This window comes from Chanodichthys erythropterus, chromosome 9, assembly GCF_024489055.1.
Source record: "Chanodichthys erythropterus isolate Z2021 chromosome 9, ASM2448905v1, whole genome shotgun sequence".
Classification (NCBI taxonomy): Eukaryota; Metazoa; Chordata; class Actinopteri; order Cypriniformes; family Xenocyprididae; genus Chanodichthys; species Chanodichthys erythropterus.
Genome location: NC_090229.1, coordinates 25,450,086 through 25,468,595, shown reverse-complemented (window position 1 = coordinate 25,468,595; position 18,510 = coordinate 25,450,086). Strand labels below are relative to the sequence as shown.

General features: G+C 36.9%; 1 protein-coding gene across 3 annotated transcripts in view; it reads right to left on the bottom strand.

The window, feature by feature from the left end:
* The window catches only part of gfra2a (GDNF family receptor alpha 2a), a 106,581-nt gene that overhangs the window by 37,130 nt on the left and 50,941 nt on the right, over positions 1 to 18,510 (bottom strand). For all 3 annotated transcript variants that reach the window (XM_067393944.1, XM_067393945.1, XM_067393946.1), the window contains exon 4: positions 16,564 to 16,969. In XM_067393944.1, coding sequence (XP_067250045.1) covers positions 16,564 to 16,969 — 406 coding nt within the window. The remainder of the gene's footprint in view (positions 1 to 16,563; positions 16,970 to 18,510) is intronic.

The window sequence follows — 18,510 nt, the reverse complement described above, 5'->3', positions numbered from 1 at the left end:
TATGACAAACTGCTGAATCATCTTGCTTACACAACAGAAATACAACCAGGCCCTTCAATGACACAATTTTACTTCAGCTCCTTGTCCAGGCTTTTATTATTCAATGAGTGGGTTAATGCAACTCATTCATCGCCAACAAAAATGCATTTACTACACAATCTATCAAGTGCATCCAAAACCCTTGACTTTGTTTGATTTAATAACCTCCAGTTATTTTCACATTACATCTTTACTTGAGTTTCTGCTCGGGCAGTTGCTGCCAGACTCATATTCAAGACACTTTTTCTAGCCAGCACAGTCAGTCACTGGCTTGGCGCCCTGCTACCTGCAATCCATTACCTAACCATGCACCACACTCAGACTGATGGGACTGGCTACATCCAATTTGGTCATCTAGCTTCCCTATCACTCCACATAAAGCCATTCCACTTGGCCGGGTCAAGAAACCTTTCCATACTTCAGCAGAATGCACTGTGATGATCTTAGCAGAAATATAAATCAGTGGAAGACGCAAGTTGATTATATAGTGTTCAGTATGTTCAATACTGAAAAGTATTATATGTTCATTTCTGAAAAATATTTACCCCGTATTTGTGTTGTGCCATTAGCTCAGCAGCAAACTAACATCAATCTCTAAAAATCAATTGTGAGTTGAGTCTTCCATGCCCTTCACATAGGCTTAAACCTTTCCAAATCACCCTCTTTACGTTTACCTGCACATCGTTTTGTTTTTCAATGTAAACTTGCGTTAGACAGACATATTTGATGACTGCTCTGCATCTTATTGCTTTTAGTCTTCCCTCATGGAAAAAGAAGCACTTGAATGTGCACTTGTGTACTTCAAATCTTAAAAGTATATTTAAAAAACAAAACAAAAAAAAAAAAAAAAAACCTGTACTTGCAGATAATGTAATACTAATTAAATGAAGGACACTTCAGTTTACTTAAAGAGAGTACACTTTAATGAGAGCTCCTTAACACTTGATTACACTTTAAAAAGTGCACTTTGCCAAATTAGGACTTTAAAAAGTTTCAATAGAAATGACATGAAATGATATTTTAGTTTATAAATGCATGTCATTACGTTTGGCAGTGCACTTTAACTGTATTTCAAAGACAATAGAAGCAATTATCAAATTACATATAAATATGTACTTACGTCCTACATTAGTGCTTCAAAAAGTACTCTAAAGTTGCATTAAATAAGAATTTAAACTATAATTGAACTGCTCATACTTACTGTACATGTATTTTTTTTTTTTTTTTTTTTTTTTTTTTTAGTATGTATGCTATATTACACTGCCCAGCCAAAAAAAGTCACTGTTTGGATTTTAATAGGCAAATACTTAAGAATCTATGAATGGATCATTATTACAGTGATTATGTTTCTAGCATGCTATATGTTTGGCAATGGTTCTTTTAACCCTTGAAGATGGAGTGGGTAGCTTTTCATTTGTTAAAAAACAATGTAGGAAGACACATCATGGCCATATTCCATGATGACAATGTCAAGATTCACCAGAGTTAAAATTGTGAAAGAATTGTTCAGAGAGCATGAAGAATCATTCTCACATATGAATTGGCACCTCTGAGTCCAGACCTTAATTTCATTGAAAGCCTTTGGGGTGTGCTGGAGGAGACTTTACAGAGTGCTCATCTCTTGCATTGTCAATACAAGATCTTGACCTATAATTGATGCACCTCTTGATGGAAATTACATCACAACATTTATTTCCACCGAGAGGTGCATCATTTTTTGGTCAAGATCTTGTATTGACAATGCAAGAGGTGAGCCCTCTGTAAAGTCTCCTCCAGCACATCCCAAAAACTTACACTGAGGTTAAGGTCGGTGACAATTCATGTGTGAAAATGATTCTTCATGCTCCCTCCCAACAGTTCTTTCACAATTTGAGCCTGATGTTGATCTTGACATTGTCATCCTGGAATATGGCCATGATACATCTTAATATATGGTTGTTTAAGAAAAGAAAAGCTACACACTCCATCTTTTAGAGTTAAAAGAACTGTTGCCAAACATATAACATGCTAGAAAAATAATATTCACTGTAATAATGATCTATCCATAGACTCTTATTGTATTGTATCCAAACAGTGACTTTTTTTTTTTTGCTGGGCAGTGTATTTCCACAATAAGCACCGTTTTTAAAAGCATGCTAAATCATACTTTTTCACATTTTCACATATTTCACTTTATGTTAAGCTAAAACATCTCTAAGACTTGTTCTTTTTGATTCAGCTGTGCTGCATCTCATCTTTATAAACATAAGAACACATTCTTTGTGAATGGCCCCTTATGTAGACAGCACACCTTCTTGTGAGTCATTTACCCCTTTCACCAAGGCAGTTTGGGTGCTGGTTCGGAGCCAGAGCCTAGTTTCAAATCAGTTCTTTGTCTTTCAACACACAAAGCACCAGCTCTGAACCAGGAAAAGTGGTTCGTAAGTAGCACCAAAACGTTGCTGGGCTAGAAGTAAGAACCGCTTGCGTCAGGGGCTGGGGGCGGGGTTACCGTGACCAACAAGAAACCTGTGACCGCCATTTTTGAAATAGCAGCTAATCGAGCTAATAGCAGCTCACTTGTAATCTCCGTCTATATACAAATTACGGCGAGCCGTGTTTGTATGCCGATGTAGGTTCCCAAAGCCATGAGCATCAACAGTAGTGAAACATCCGCGATTGTTGATAGAAGGCTTGTTCGAGATGCATCGGAGCAGCGCGGACCGATTCAGGGGGTGCCGTGGATCCGCGGGAGCGTTTGTAGAGCAAACGACTCCTTGTGCTTTTGGATCGTTCTCGCGGAGCTTTGATGTCATGCGCCGATCGCTATGCGAGAAGCCGATGCATCTCAAATGAGCCTGGTGTGTTTGTGTTTGGCTCTGCGGCACTAGCTTTGCTGTGAAATATGGACGTTTACAGTGACGTAACACCTGGCTCTGTGGTGCTCTCTAGCCCGTGGATAGGCAAACCGGTTCTTAGGAGGCTCGTCAGTTGAACCAACTCCGAACTGGCACTAGCACTAGCTCTGAACTAGCACGCGGTTCATGCTGGTGGAAAGGGGGCAATTGTGACATTTTAGAATGTCTTGTAATGTCAAGGGTCAACAAAGAAAATTGACTTTGAAAATTTGTTGATATTCCTGTTATTCACTTACCTCAGTTGCTGCAGCAAGCATGTTTAAGTCTTTCTCACATCTGGCATTGCTGTGCAAAGATAAATAAACTTAGCAGTGGGACAGACTGCTCATTTGGCATGTTACCCGTATTTGGAAAACACACCACATCCTACTGCACGAAAGCCTGTCAGATCCATACTTCTCCAGCTGAACCATGACCCAGCTCCTATCGTGGAGGGATTGATAGCTAACCCTGTCATTCTGTGCTTTATTTGCCTGGACTGTATGCTTGAAACCAGTTTTGACTAGTCCTATATTTGGCCTACCACCAGTCCCCATCAAAACAGATAAACAACATTCCTGTACTATAAATCAGGGGGCTAAAAAAATGTGTATTTGGGAGAGAGAGAGAGAGAGAGAGAGAGAGAAAAAGAGAGAGAGAGAGAGAGAGAGAGAGAGAGAGAGAGAGAGAGAGAGAGAGAGAGAGAGAGAGAGAGAGAGAGAGAGAGAGAGAGAGAGAAAAAACACTCATGCAATTGCTTCAGATACTGTGCTAATGGGCGCCCAGAGTGCTAGACTTAAAGTACATTCTTCATTCTAAGAAAAAAAGACAGAAAATCACAATGCTCCCAATCACCACTGTAAAGAGTAGAAGCTACAATAACAATCATTCTAAAACAGACCTCTGAATGCATCAGAACTGGAGATATGCGCGAAGCTAAGCTGGTCAGGCTGCTCTGGTTTGCAAGTTTAGGGTACTTTTTTTTTTTTTAACTTATTTTGTCAGTCTGGGAGCCTGATCAGCTAAATGAGCTGATAACCAGCAAGACCAGTTCAAATCAGTGAAGACCTGCAATCTTAGCTGCTTAAAGTTGTTTTTTTTCCCCTATAGCAGGGCTGTACAACAATTTTATAGACCATTAGATTTGAAATGTATGGCCAATCGCCTACTTAAAAATCAATTAAAAAGCCATCATCTATGTATTACACCTGAGGATAGTAACAGTACCATTAATCACATAAATGACAGTGTAAAACAAAAATAACAATAAGAGAAATATGATCTCAATTAAACTTCCATATGCAATTCCATTTAAACCTCCAGAAATATAATTATGGTGATATGGCCTCATATTAAAGTCCCAAGAAAGATAACTATTTTAGTGTCCACACAAAAGCAATATAAAATATAAGCTGCAGTAACGTTTTATGGCACTTTAAAGGCTTAAGCTCTTTAAAGTCAGGTGGATTTGCCTTTAATTAAGTCATAAAAACTGGAGTCTTGCATCAAATACTGCATTGACAAACTCAAGATAAGTCAAGCAGTATGTGAACATTAGACCTTAATTAACAACTCATATCAGTAGTCATGCTGCTTATTCAGCCTCTGAAAAAAATAAATATTGCCATGAACTTTCACTCTGCTCAAAATGCAACTGAAGAATGAGAACGAGAAATGAAGATGAAGAATGAAAAATTAGTTTTGCTAAAAATCTCAGTTATTCCTCTGCTGAAACTATTACATAACACAAATAATACCAGGACTAGGATTTGGGCTAAAATACAAATGAATTAATTTGTTGTGTCATATTGACATAAATAGGGCATGGTTAGGGGCAGTCAACTCAAGCTCAACATGCTTTATGAAAGCAGGAATACAGACTACCAAAAAAGAGAGGATAGTGCCATTAACCCTACAATCTAAAAACTAATTCAGGGGACCTTTAGTCATTACTTAAATATATATATTGTTGTAAAATAAAAAATCAAGTTCTGAAATGCTGATAGACTTTTTACTTGTAATTTTTATTTTATTGAGCTTGGATGACACAAATTATGCCTATTGATTCAATATATTATCATGACTTGTCATAGTTTAACATTTTCAGTTAATCAAAAATGTATTTAATTTTAAGTTCTGTTAATGTAAAATACATTCTGATGATGTGTAAATGTGTTTCATTGTTTTGAGTTGTATGAACACTTCTTTTAACTGGGCTGGGATTTATATTTCCCATCATGCTTTGCCCATGGCACTTGAAAGGGAGAGTAAATGCTAAAATTAAGTGTTATATAATATTTTTTGCACAAGATTAATGGTAAGGGAGATTTAGCAGTAAATAGGGTTTTGTTATGCTAATTTAGAAGAGTTAATGTGGGTTTTTGGAGAGTTACCATCATGGTGACAAGCGGTGCTTGGTAAGATCATGTTACTTAGAAATACAGTTTCATTATGTCCAAAAAGCGTCTTTACCTTACTTAAAACATTGTGTTGGATCAACTTAAATAGTTGCATTCATGTTGACAATTATTAAGTTCATGTTACTTAGAAATGTGTTTTTATTGTGGTAAAAAAACATCTTCACCTTACTTAAAACATGTTGGATCAACTCAAAATATTGCCTTGAATTAATGTAATTCTCCCAATTGGCTTAAGTTAAAAATTCTAGTGGAAAACGTTAACATATATATATATATATATATATATATATATATATATATATATATATATATATATATATATATATATATATATATATATATATATATATATATATATATATAAAAATATATATATTTTTTTTTTGAACCAATGTTTATGTGAGTGTATAAAGCCTAGTGAAACCTATAAAGCCTACTGAAAATCGTGTTGTACACAATGTACTACACGCCTTCTGTCATCTGATTGATAGTTTATACTTTTGTTTACCAAGTAAAAGGTATTTAGTACAATTCTAAAAACAGATCATGGTACACGTTGTTTTTAATGGACTGAAGCAACTTAGGTTTACTTGATCATCCTTAAATCATTTTTAAACAAAATAATGTTAAAATTAAAGTATCAAATATGATACATCAGGATTTTGAAGTACTTTGATCATAAAATGAATCATTTAAATATCATCCTAATGCAGGGTTCGGACTACATAATAATTTTGTTGGTTACGATAGACACTGTGTCAGATTATATGATTTTAACTCCAAAAATCTTGTCGCGTTATGGACAAGAAATATGTCAGACTACGCGTTGCTACCCGATCATTCATCGCTCACAGTTTTAACAACATGTGTGCTGTCATCAAGAAGGTGACTAACAGAAGGTTCCATGAGTGTAAACAAACAATGGCTAGCAGTTTGTTTTGCTCTGTCTTATCGTCAGAAAAGCCCAAAAGTGGATACATGTCTGGATTGCATGGATATCTGGATTTCCTCCAAAGAGAACTGAGGTAACATATGTTTTATTTACATTTTTTTCACTCTGTCGAGGTAGTCCCTCGAGAAAACATCATAAGCGCTTGAGTACTGTTGCTTCTGTTGTAAAATTCCACCTAGCAGGAATGATACCATTGTGTTTCATGTAGGAAGGTGCTTCCTATTGGCCAGTGTCACACAGGTGACGGAACTCGTCATGGACGACCAGAAAAAAAAAAAAAAAACTTTAGTTAGTGTGTAATGTTGCAGTCTTTTTAAGGACTGCAGCAAATGGCTGGTAGGGATTACAACAAGCTTCTTCCCCCTAAAATTTACATAAATCCTGCACGCAACTAAGAGGGTGAGGCCATATTGGGCTGCTTTAGAGAAGAGGAAGAGTTGTTGTAGTAGTGTTGTTACCATGCCATCATTTTATGCCTGCTTCACAAACAAGGGTCAATTCAACACAATTTGCATTCATTTCCACAAAAGATTAACATGACGGCACATGCTAGTTGATGAGTTGAATCAACTCCACAGCAACTACATAAATTTACCCACTAACCATTAAGAAACATCCGAATGCATTCTAAAAGTTGTAACTTCCTGAGTCTCTCCATCAGTGTCCGACTCCAGTTTAAACAATGTAAGGCTGAACACCTTTCTTGACAATCGTCATTTTGGCTGCGTGAGATTCTCCAGCTTTGTTGTTGAGCAACTGAAGAGCAAGCTGTTAAAGCTCCGCCCTCTTCTGGAAAGTAGGCCGGAAGTAGCAGCTCGTTTGCATTTAAAGAGATGCACAAAAAACAGCGTGTTTTTGCTCACACCCAAATAAGGGCAAATTTGACAAGCTATTATAAATGATCTGTGGGGTATTTTGAGCTGAAACTTCACAGACACATTACTTACATAGACTCACATAGACTTACATTACATCTTGTAAAGAGGCATTATAGGTCCCCTTTAAGTGTTAAGTTGCTTAAATTGTCTTCTGAGGCATGCAGGGGTATCAACTAAAAATCTAGATCTGGCTTGTTCTGGCACAAATTAAGCCCCAGAGAAAAGACAGGAAATGAGGGGAAGCAGAAAATGTTGCAAGCCAGGATTTGATTTCATGTCACCCAAACACAATGTACATATTTCAGATGCTCCTTTCCAAGACCAAAGGCCATTGACCTAGAATGGCATTTGAAGGGAGGAGATACAGATAATGAATAAGGCTATTGAGGCTATTGACCCAAACAGTGTTGAATCAGTGAGGTCGTGGGGCCGCCAACTGTGGCTTTAAATAGTCGAGCCCTGTATGAGCCCGCAGAGTCATTCATTACCGAGTTCATCATGTATTCCTCTGCTCAGACAAAGCCATCCCTCACAGCTCCGATCGCAGCGCAGCCAATGAGAGATGATGTGAGGCCAATTTCCACTGCAATGGATTCAAGCCATGAGGCGAGGACGGATGGGGATTGTGGAGATGGATGGGGAGGCAGGCTTATTGTTAGTCGGCCCAGTACAGTTGAAGCACTGGATTAAGCTGACTGTGACATTCATGTTTAATAACGCCAATCCAAACAGTGATCTGTCATTCAAGATGGGTGAATTGATAAAAATGGAAAATGTGAATGCAGAGGAAATCATAAGTCAGTATAGTGTTGGGGGTAATATATTACGAGTAACATGCATTACGTAATCAGATTGCTTTTTTTAAATGTTTTTTTTTTTTTTTTTTTTTTGATTATCAAGTAACTCATTACTTTATCATTTAAGTATTACTATTTGAATTACTGTTTTGAATAGTAATGCACATTTGTTTACAGATTTTGTTTCAAGACATCTTTTGTATAATTAGCTCTATAGGGTTCAAGAAATATGATAGTTTTTAGAATTTGGTATTAGAATATAACAATATTATAAGTAAACAATAACGTACGAGAGGCTGTGGTGTATCGTGAATAAGTCACGGCTGAAGGGTGTTGTTAAGCACGACGTGAAGCGGAGTTTTATAAAAACGGTTACCACACAATAGAAATATTAAAGCCAAAAAATATGTATCAATGCAACTTTCATGAAGCAAAATAACTAAAAACCTTCCTTCCACCGGAAAAAGTAGTCCCTATCCATGAACAGCAACAGAAGTTACATTTTTACGCCTTTAGATGGCGGCAAAGACTGTCTTTATGAGTGCGTAAGTCAGTAGCAAAGAATTTTACATTGAGCAAGAACACGGAACAACTGACCCAACTGACAAATGCTTTGACTAGCGCCGTCAGTCACGGGAAAACCTCTTAACTATTAAAAGGACAAGAAAATACATCGGACATTTTAACAGATTTTTTATTATGAACATAGGACTGACCTGAAGGAAAATGCTAAATCTAAATGCAGGTAATAAACTCTCTCAATCGGTCTCTTTCTCACAATAGACCTTTTTCACAAGAATCGGAAATCACGTGATGCGGGGTTAGTTCCGCTATGCATCTATGGCTATTAGATTGATAGGCTCTTTTCTCAAATATCGCTTCATACCTTTTCTGTTTTGTCTGTTTTCCAAATTGCTGTTGTATAATCTACAAAGAAATTATTTTTTACTTGTTTGTAGCTTATACGGCCACTCAAACCATTGCTCGAATTTGCGGCAGGTGGATTTATAGTCAGTAGAGGCTACGCAGCTACTCATTCAGTAATTCCCCTGATCATATCACGTACAATGAACATTTATTCATAAAAAAAAATTAACTCCCAATATATACTTCAATGGGGGATATAAAGTCGTGAGATAAACAATACTGACATGAGTTTAATACGTTTTAAAGGTGCCATTGAATGTTTTTTTACAAGATGTAATATAAGTCTAAGATGTCCCCTGAATGTGTCTGTGAGTTGCAGCTCAAAATACCCCAAAGATTTTTTTTTTATATATACATTTTTTAACTGCCTTTTTAAAGGCATAATTAGAAATGCACCGATTCATGCTGCGGCCCTTTTAAATCGTGCACTCTCTGCCCCCTCCCAAGCTCTCTATCACTGCATAAACAAAGTTCACACAGCTAATATAACCCTCAAAATAGATCTTTACAAAGTGTTCGTCATGCATACTGCATGCATACATCAGATTATGTGAGTATTTTATTTATTTGGATGTTTACATTTGATTCTGAATGAGTTTGATAGTGCCCCGTGGCTAACGGCTAATGCTACACTGTTGGAGAGATTTATAAAGAATGAAGTTGTGTTTATGAATTATACAGACTGCAAGTTTTTAAAAATGAAAATACCGATGGCTCTTGTCTCCATGAATACAGTAAGAAACAATGGTAACTTTAACCACATTTAACAGTACATTAGCAACATGCTAAACAAAACATTTAGAAAGACAATTTACAAATATCACTAAAAATATCATGTAATCATGGATCATGTCAGTTATTATTGCTCCATCTGCCCTTTTTCGCTATTGTCCTTGCTTGCTTACCTAGTCTGATGATTCAGCTGTGCACAGATCCAGACGTTAATACTGGCTGCCCTTGTGTAATGCCTTGAACATGGGCTGGCATATGCAAATGTTGGGGGCGTACATATATTAATGATCCCGATTGTTACGTAACAGTTATGTTACGTATTATGTTGAGATTACTTGTTATGTTGAGATTCGCCTGTTCTTCGGAGGTCTTTTAAACAAATGAGATTTATATAAGAAGGAGGAAACAATGGAGTTTGAGACTCACTGTATGTCTTTTCCTTGTACTGAACTCTTGTTATTCAACTATGCCGAGGTAAATTCAACTTTCAATTCGATGGCACCTTTAAAATATATATAGCATGTATTAATCTCATATGGCATTACATCCCACATTCAAGCATATGTTATATCCTGATCGATTAAAATGATTAAACTAGTAAGACATAATTAATTTCCAACACCACACTGTACACAACTATCAGTCTTTGCATTAATCTTGCAACAGCACAATAATACTGTGCATAATATACACTTTATGATGGTGACGACAGGAAAATATGAGTGAGAGATGACTGAAGTGTTTATATATATCCAGAAATATCCAGGGTCCTCTTTTATGAATCAGAGGATCAGGCTTGCGTGATAAGGGAGCTCAGCACGTCGCTAAAAATACATCCCAATGTGCATACTATCCACCCTAAATAGTACTAAATATTACTAATGTCACATAGACTACTATTTAGGATGGCTAGTGTGCACGTTTAGACGCAGACACTATCTTTACAGCACATAGAGCGTGATAATGCACAGCTGCGCCAAACAGACACAAAGAATATAACCAGTTTAACCGCCATCACTTTGAATTATTTATTAAATTTAGCTCTTAATGAGAGCTCTGTAGTATCACCAATAATTCACCAAGAACATTCAAACATTTTCATGACATTTAATTCGTAAAACGACTCTGATTCCCAAGCTGGTTCTGATTGAGGCTATCTGTCACTGTAACCGGAAAAACATTTACCCAATGTGGATCATTCCAGAAGCCAAAAACAAGGAAGTGTGAAAAGGTCTATACTCTTCTACATAATACAGTAAGCTTCAATGAACTAAATCAATTGAGAGCGAACAGTTTACATTGCTAAGAGTGCTTGCTAATTCTGGTTGCTAATCAGAATCAAGGACAGGAACTAATATATATATATATATATATATATATATATATATATATATATATATATATATATATATATATATATATATATATATATATATATATATATAATTATGATTAAAAGTCCTTTATTAAGTTTTTTTAACAGTTTGAAGTCAAAATGAACACTAATCACCACAATGGTGACTTCCAACACAACCAAGCTATTTACGCTATGATCCCACAGTCCAACAAAATATGGATATTCTGTTTACAGTAATTTATGATTTGCAATATTTTTTACACTATAAATAATATTTGTACATATAATTGGCAACACTACTGGTCTGCGCGGTAGTGTGAAAAAGTAAATCCTGCCGCGATTCACTGATCCTAAACACGAAGCAGTCAACAAGAGGGAAGAGATGCCTTTTCGCCTACATTATCTGTCTTTTTATTTCACATAAACACACACCCACATAAACACCTCCACAGACGTGCCTCCACACAAAAACACAGAGCAATGAAGAGAATTATGTCCATCCTCTGCAGTCCTGACTGTATGACTGTTCGCATACATCGGGTGCAGCAGAGCACTAATGCTAAACATTGCACATCCACGACACACAAGAACAAATCAGTCTTCTTAAAAATCCTCATTAATGCTGCTTCATATCCTTAGTCAACTTATATCTCTGATCTCTTCTTCAAAGTGCTTTCATACAGCTTCAAAGTTAAAAATCAGCAGGGAAACATGCAGTACAGATGATTCCCAGATTGAGCACATGAACTACGCATTCACTTATTTAAAAGCAACAACAGGAACAGTGTGTTCTGTTCTATAAGTAATGTGTTCATGTGTGTCCTTGCGTGATTACGTATTTTCAATCGTTGGAGGGTGTATTAATATAATTTGTAGCCATTAATGCTTCAGCGATTATTTGGTTATGCATATGTGTTCAATGAACTTATCTTCATTGCTAAATACACATTACTACCAATGGCCATGTTAACATTACAAGACCAAATTGTCTTAGTCTGTGAAAGACATTAACGTGTATCAAATCAAATGAATAGTTTTCTTTGAAATGCAATATTCTGACATATCAGCTGTTCACACTATGTGGCTATTTCAGCTACATTGCAGAGAATTACAGATAACTGCTCATCTTCCCACATCTTCCAACACAGCCACGGATTAAGCGTCGGGATGTTTCACGGTATCTGTGCACTAAAAGCGAAATCTATGTTCGATGCCACTTCTGTAATTTGCATATAATAAGCATGACCCTTTCAGGCTTGTGAATGATCAGGCTTCCATTCCTTCAGTGTATCAGCACCAAATGTTGAACTAAATGCATTTTAACTAAACTAAAATGAAACTATAAAACTAACTAAAACAAATTAATTTTAGTTTTTGATGCATGTATATTAGAAAATGTGAACAATCCACCTGCGTAACACTAGACTGTTCTGAATATTTAACAGCATTAAACATTTTAAAAATTATTTTAAATGAACATTGGCAGCCCTAAAATGTTTAAACATGAAATAAACTGAAATGTGAAAACTCTACTAAATCTAAGCTAAAAGCTTAAAAACTTAAAAAAAAAAATATATATATATATAATAATCTGTGTGTACAAACCCTCTCATTTTACAGAGGCCTGATTTCTTGACAGGCATTGACAAAGTAATCCAGCAATGGTCCACTGGTAAGTGGTAGTGGATAAGCTTGTGTTAATAAAAACGGTTGGCTGTTAAATCACAGGGAAACACAGTAAAAGTGATGTACTAATGTTCGGTTCAGCCTAATTGAACACTGTCGTGTCAATTAAGCAGAAAGTCTCTTCTGTTTCTAATAGAAGGTTCTTAAAATGTCTGCAATTACTTTCCTGGCGAAGGCTCAAGGCACTAATAGAATATGGTGGAGGGAAAGAGCAGACTTTAATTTTAAAGCAACATTAAACGCTTTGGGCATAACCTAAAAAAAATCAAATGTAAAATTAGTGCAAGGTATGTTAATATAAAAACATTTACTTTACATTCAATTTAACAGGTACTTCAAATGTAGTATCTGTTTTCTGGCATGCTGCTGTGGTTAAAGAACCAGAACAGTTAACTGAAAGGATGCTGGTTCAGCAAAGAGTGAGCCGTGAGCCTACATCATTGAGCCCTTGAGCACAACGCACTACTAAGGCCCCTGAGCAAGGCACTTAAAGGAACAATTCATCCAAAAAGCTGTTTGAAACCACATGAATTTCTTTTATCCTTAAGACCAAAGAGTGAAGTTTTTGTAGAATATCTTGGACATCTTTTAATATCTTGAAATGGCTTTAATCCTAATCCTCTAACGTGAAATTGATTGTTATAAAACGGTTAGTTCCTGTCCTTGATTCTGATTAGTCAATAGCTGTGTTTTATTCATAATAAAACAGCTATGACCGCTTCACCCAACGATTCTGTGTATCACTACACAACACCCTTAGCAACCACTCTTAGCAACGTAAACTGTTCGTTCTCAATTGATATTGTTCATTGAAGCTTACTGTATTATGTAGAAGAGTATTGTGAGAAAGAGATCGATTGAGCGAGTTTATTACCTGCATCCAGATTTAGCATTTTCCTTCAGGTCAGTCATATGTTCATAATAAAAAAAAATCTGTTTAAATGTCCGATGTATTATCTTGTCCTTTTAACAGTTAAGGGGTTTTCCTGTGACTGACAGCGCTAGTCAAAGCATTTGTCAGTTGCGTCTTGTTCCGTGTTCACAACAATTCAGTCTTTTCAATGTAAAAAAGACAGTCTTTGCCGCCATCTAATGGCATATTAATGTAACTTCTGTTGCTGTTCACAGTCAAGGACTACTTTTCTCCAGCGGAAGGAAGGCTTTTAGGCCCCGTCCACACGAAGACACGTTTTTGCGAAAACTCACAAATTTTGTATCGGATAGGCGTTTCGTCCACACGGATCTGGCGTTTTCGAAAGGTGAAACCGTTATTTTTTTAAATCGGGTCCCAGAGTGGATAAATCTGAAAATGGCGTCTTTGCGTTTTCGTCTGGACGGCCTATCCGTATATTTTCTGAAAGGATGATGTTATCACCCCACATGTCAGCCCTAGTCAGACGGCGCTAACAGCACAAAACAGCAACAGCAGACTCTAGATGCTTGTGTTCGTGCTGCAGAAGCTACTGAGCCAAAATAAAGCGTTATTTCTAAGCTTTACTATAATTTGTATACAGCGCGCAAGGTTTATGCACATGCTCCAAGTCTTGTTTGCTGCTTTAAGTGTATCTCTGTGGCAGAATTACAGTGCCACATAATAGTCTGGCATGTATATTACATCATTTTGAGTCGTTTCAGTGGTTTCGCGTGGACGCAGATATTTTTTGATACGAGAAAAAAAAAAAAGAGAGAGGTTTAGGGTAAGCTCCAGCTTCGTGTGGACGTAGTCTTTTTGAAAGTTTACTTCATAAAAGTTGCAGTGATACATATTTTTGGCTTTAATATTTGTATATTTGTATTGTGTGGTAACCGTTTTATAAAAGCAATAAGGTACTCGAGGCTAGCACTGTATCTGCTTCGTGTTGTGCCCGCGTTCAGCCGTGACTTATTCACGATACAGCACAGCCTCTCGTACCGTATTGCTAACATGAACATGTATATTTTTATAAACTTAGCAAGAATCATGCACATATATAAAGAGTAAAGAAAGTAGTATTATGAAGCCATATAATACAGTCATTTATTTTTTTAAAGGTGCCCTAGAACTTTTTTTAAAAGATGTAATATAAGTCTAAGGTGTCCCCTGAATGTGTCTGTGAAGTTTCAGCTCAAAATACCTAATACCATAGTTTTTTTTTTTTAATTCATTTTTTTAACTGCCTATTTTGGGGCATCATTATAAATGAGCCGATTCAGGGCTACTGGCCCTTTAATTCTCATGCTCCCTGCCCACGGAGCTCGTGCTTGCCTTGAACAGTGCATAAACAAAGCTTACACAGCTAATATAACCCTCAAATGGATCTTTACAAAGCGTCCGTCATGCATGCGGCATGCATGCGTCGGATTATGTGAGTATTGTATACTGTTAGGGGCCGTTCACACAGAACGCGTTTTTCTATTCCAATGCGCTACTTTCCCATTGTTTTCCTATGTGAACACGCGCTTGACGGACGTGCATGACCGTTACGCTCGCGTCTCGTGTCTTTTGCAGCGCCTCACACATGAGCGCTGCGTTTTTTAGACGCCGTGTCAAGTTAAAAGAATTTCAACTTTTACAGGCAGCGCCGTAAAAGTCGTTGTCGTTATTGTATCACGGCTCAAAAGCGCGTCTCGAGACCTTCGTGTTCAATGCTGCTCTTTTTTTAAAACCACTCCTGAGCGTCGCGTTTTTAGACGCAAAGACGCGTTCTGTGTGAACAGCCCCTTATATTGTTTACATTTGATTCTGAATGGATTTGAGGCTGTGCTCCGTGGCTAAAGGCTAATGCTACACTGTTGGAGAGATTTATAAAGAATGAAGTTGTGTTTATGAATTATACAGACTGCAAGTGTTTAAACATGAAAATAGTGACGGCTCTTGTCTCCGTGAATACAGAAGAATCGATGGTAACTTTAACCACATTTAACAGTACATTAGCAACATGCTAACGAAACATTTAGAAAGACAATATACCAATATCACTAAAAATATCATGTTATCATGGATCATGTCAGTTATTATTGCTCCATCTGCCATTTTTCGCTATTGTTCTTGCTTGCTTACCTAGTCTGTTGACTCACCTGTGCAGATCCAGACGTTACTGGCTGTCCTTGTCTAATGCCTTTTTATAATGTTGGGAACATGGGCTGGCATATGCAAATATTGGGGTCATACATATTAATGATCCTGACTGTTACGTAACAGTCGGTGTTATGTTGAGATTCGCCTGTTCTTCTGAGGTCTTTTAAACAAATGAAATTTATATAAGAAGGAGGAAACAATGGAGTTTGAGACTCACTGTATGTCATTTCCATGTACTGAAATATGCCAAGATAAATTCAATTTTTCATTCGAGGGCACCTTTAAGATTTTGTGTCAATAATGACTTAAATTTCTGCTAACACTTCAGAATATCAAATACACCACAGAAGTTGTATGGCATACTTGTATGATACTTTTATGGTGCTTATATATTGCTTTTTTGTCCTTTTTGAAGCTTGAAGCTTTTTGAAGTCTCAATTCATTCTATTCATGTCCCTTTTTGTGTTCCATAGAAGAAAACATGTAATACAGACTTGCAATGGCATAGGAAGAGCAAATAATGACAGAGTTTTCATTTTTGGATGAACTATCCCTGTAACCCCAAATCCAAGGGGATTTTCCCTGTAATAAGTTTGTGGTCACTGTTCCATAGCGACATTGTGGGAAAGCTATGGTTATAAATAAAGATTTAAGAGTTACAGATTTATGGAAACAGACATTTTTTTTTTTTTTTTTTTTTTTTTTTTTACGTTAAGGGCTTCTTTGGATGAATCACTTGTTTTTTTAGCTATGGGGAGTGGTTTTAGATAAAAGCATCTGCTAAATGAATAAATGTCAGTTCATTTCAGGTCTACATTATAAAACGCATTGACTTGCCTACCTGCAGTGGACGTCCAGGCGGCAGGTGTTGCGCAATTGAAGACAGTTGGGTTTGCTCTTTTCCAGGTATGAGCAAGAGGGCACAATGGTCTGTCTCCTCCTCTCAGCACAGGCCTGGTCCTTGCAGGAGCAGAAGAGCAGCCCGTAGGTGTATTGCGTGTCAACACGCTCAAAGAACTGACGCAAGGCCTTATGGCAGCGCTTTCTGTTGCAGCTGTCCTGTGACTGAGACTGTGAGGGTTGCTGGCCCTGCGTCTGCGCACGGGTGCAGGTGGAGATGTAGTTGGAGCGCTGACGCTTGCAGTTTTCATTGAGGTTGCAGGCTTTGGTGGCGTCCAGACAAGGGTTGCATGGGCGGCTGGGATCTGAGCAGTGTGGCTGGCCTTTACTTGTGCCAGAATGTATGCCTATGAGAGGAGAGCAAGAAAGATAAGTGAGATTTTATTTTGTGTGTGAGAATGATATCAAGAGAGTGAGAGGGGAATTGAGAGTGGGTGTGCATAAGAAAAAAGAGACAATCAGATGCACTGTCCCACATACACTCCTTGTCTGATGAATTGGACAACTCCAGCACAACAGTGAACTCTTTGATCTGATTCCAACTCGGTGTCCCAATTGGGATGCTTTCAAAGCACACACACACACAGACTTTTCATTATGAAGACTTTTCACAGACCTATTTTTTTATTTATTTTTTTTAAATACTGGGCTTTTTCTGTCCCCTAATCATAACCCCACCCCTAAACATAATCCTGCATTTTTACATTTTCAATAAAATAAAATAAAAAGTTTACTTAGTGATTCGAATTATTTGCACAGCTGGATGTCCTCATTATGTACAGGAAGTGGCCTGAAACTTGAACAAACACTACATTTTGGTCCTGAGGACAATTAACCAGGTATGCTGGATGATGCGTCATGTGGGTAGTGCAAAAATTTGCCTGGTACAGATACGTTGGATCGGTTTGTAATAAGCGAGACGCGTTCGCTCTTAATGGAGAGCTACTTGCTTAGTCTCATGACACGTAGCAACACAGCTAAGAGTAAATATGTTGGACCAACCTGATCTCACGGCAATTTGTACGTATTTTTTGAAGTGACTAATTCACACGAATTCGTATGACTTCACTCATACAAATTCGTACGTTTTTTGCTAAATTGTATGTATTTTATGAGTTGCCACTTCATAAAATGCTTACGAAATGGTCATGAGATAGCATTGGTTGGACCTTTTATTGAAAGTAGCCTATTTACCTGTTGAAACATGCCTTCACAAGCACCCGTAAGAGCTGTGTTTGTGATGTTTGAGTTGAGGGAAGGGCGGCGAGCGAAAGGGGTGTTTCCAAAATATGCTGTAGGCCTATTTTTGTAATTCTGCTAGATGCCACTTAAGTATTTTTTAAATTAAGACTTGAAAGTAACTATAATGTAATAAATATTAGTAGCCTGTTATAAAAAAAAAAAAAAAAAAAAATATATATATATATATATATATATATATATATATATATATATATATATATATATATATATATATATATATATATATATAAATATAAAATTTAGCATGAAATATCTGATATTCCGATTGTCAAATATGTGCAAGTGGATGTGTTTTGTGTTTTGTGTTTCGCGTTGCGCCGCCATGTTAGTTTGTGCAGAGAATCAGATCTGTTGGATTTACAACACGCAAATTCATCCACTTCTCCCGAAATACATGAAAGTAAGTGAGCCGGTGAACTGGGAGAAGAATAGAGTAAACATTAAAGTTACTTACACAATGTGTATCTTACATGAATAAAACTTGTCGTCTAAAGGCTTGTTATTGCCGCTTCTATAGACATCATTGTGTATTTTACAAACTTTAAATGTATTGTTTTGTATTTAAATGTCTGAAACCTAAAATAAACATTATGCGGTTGAAAACACTAGCGCCAGCCAAAGCGCG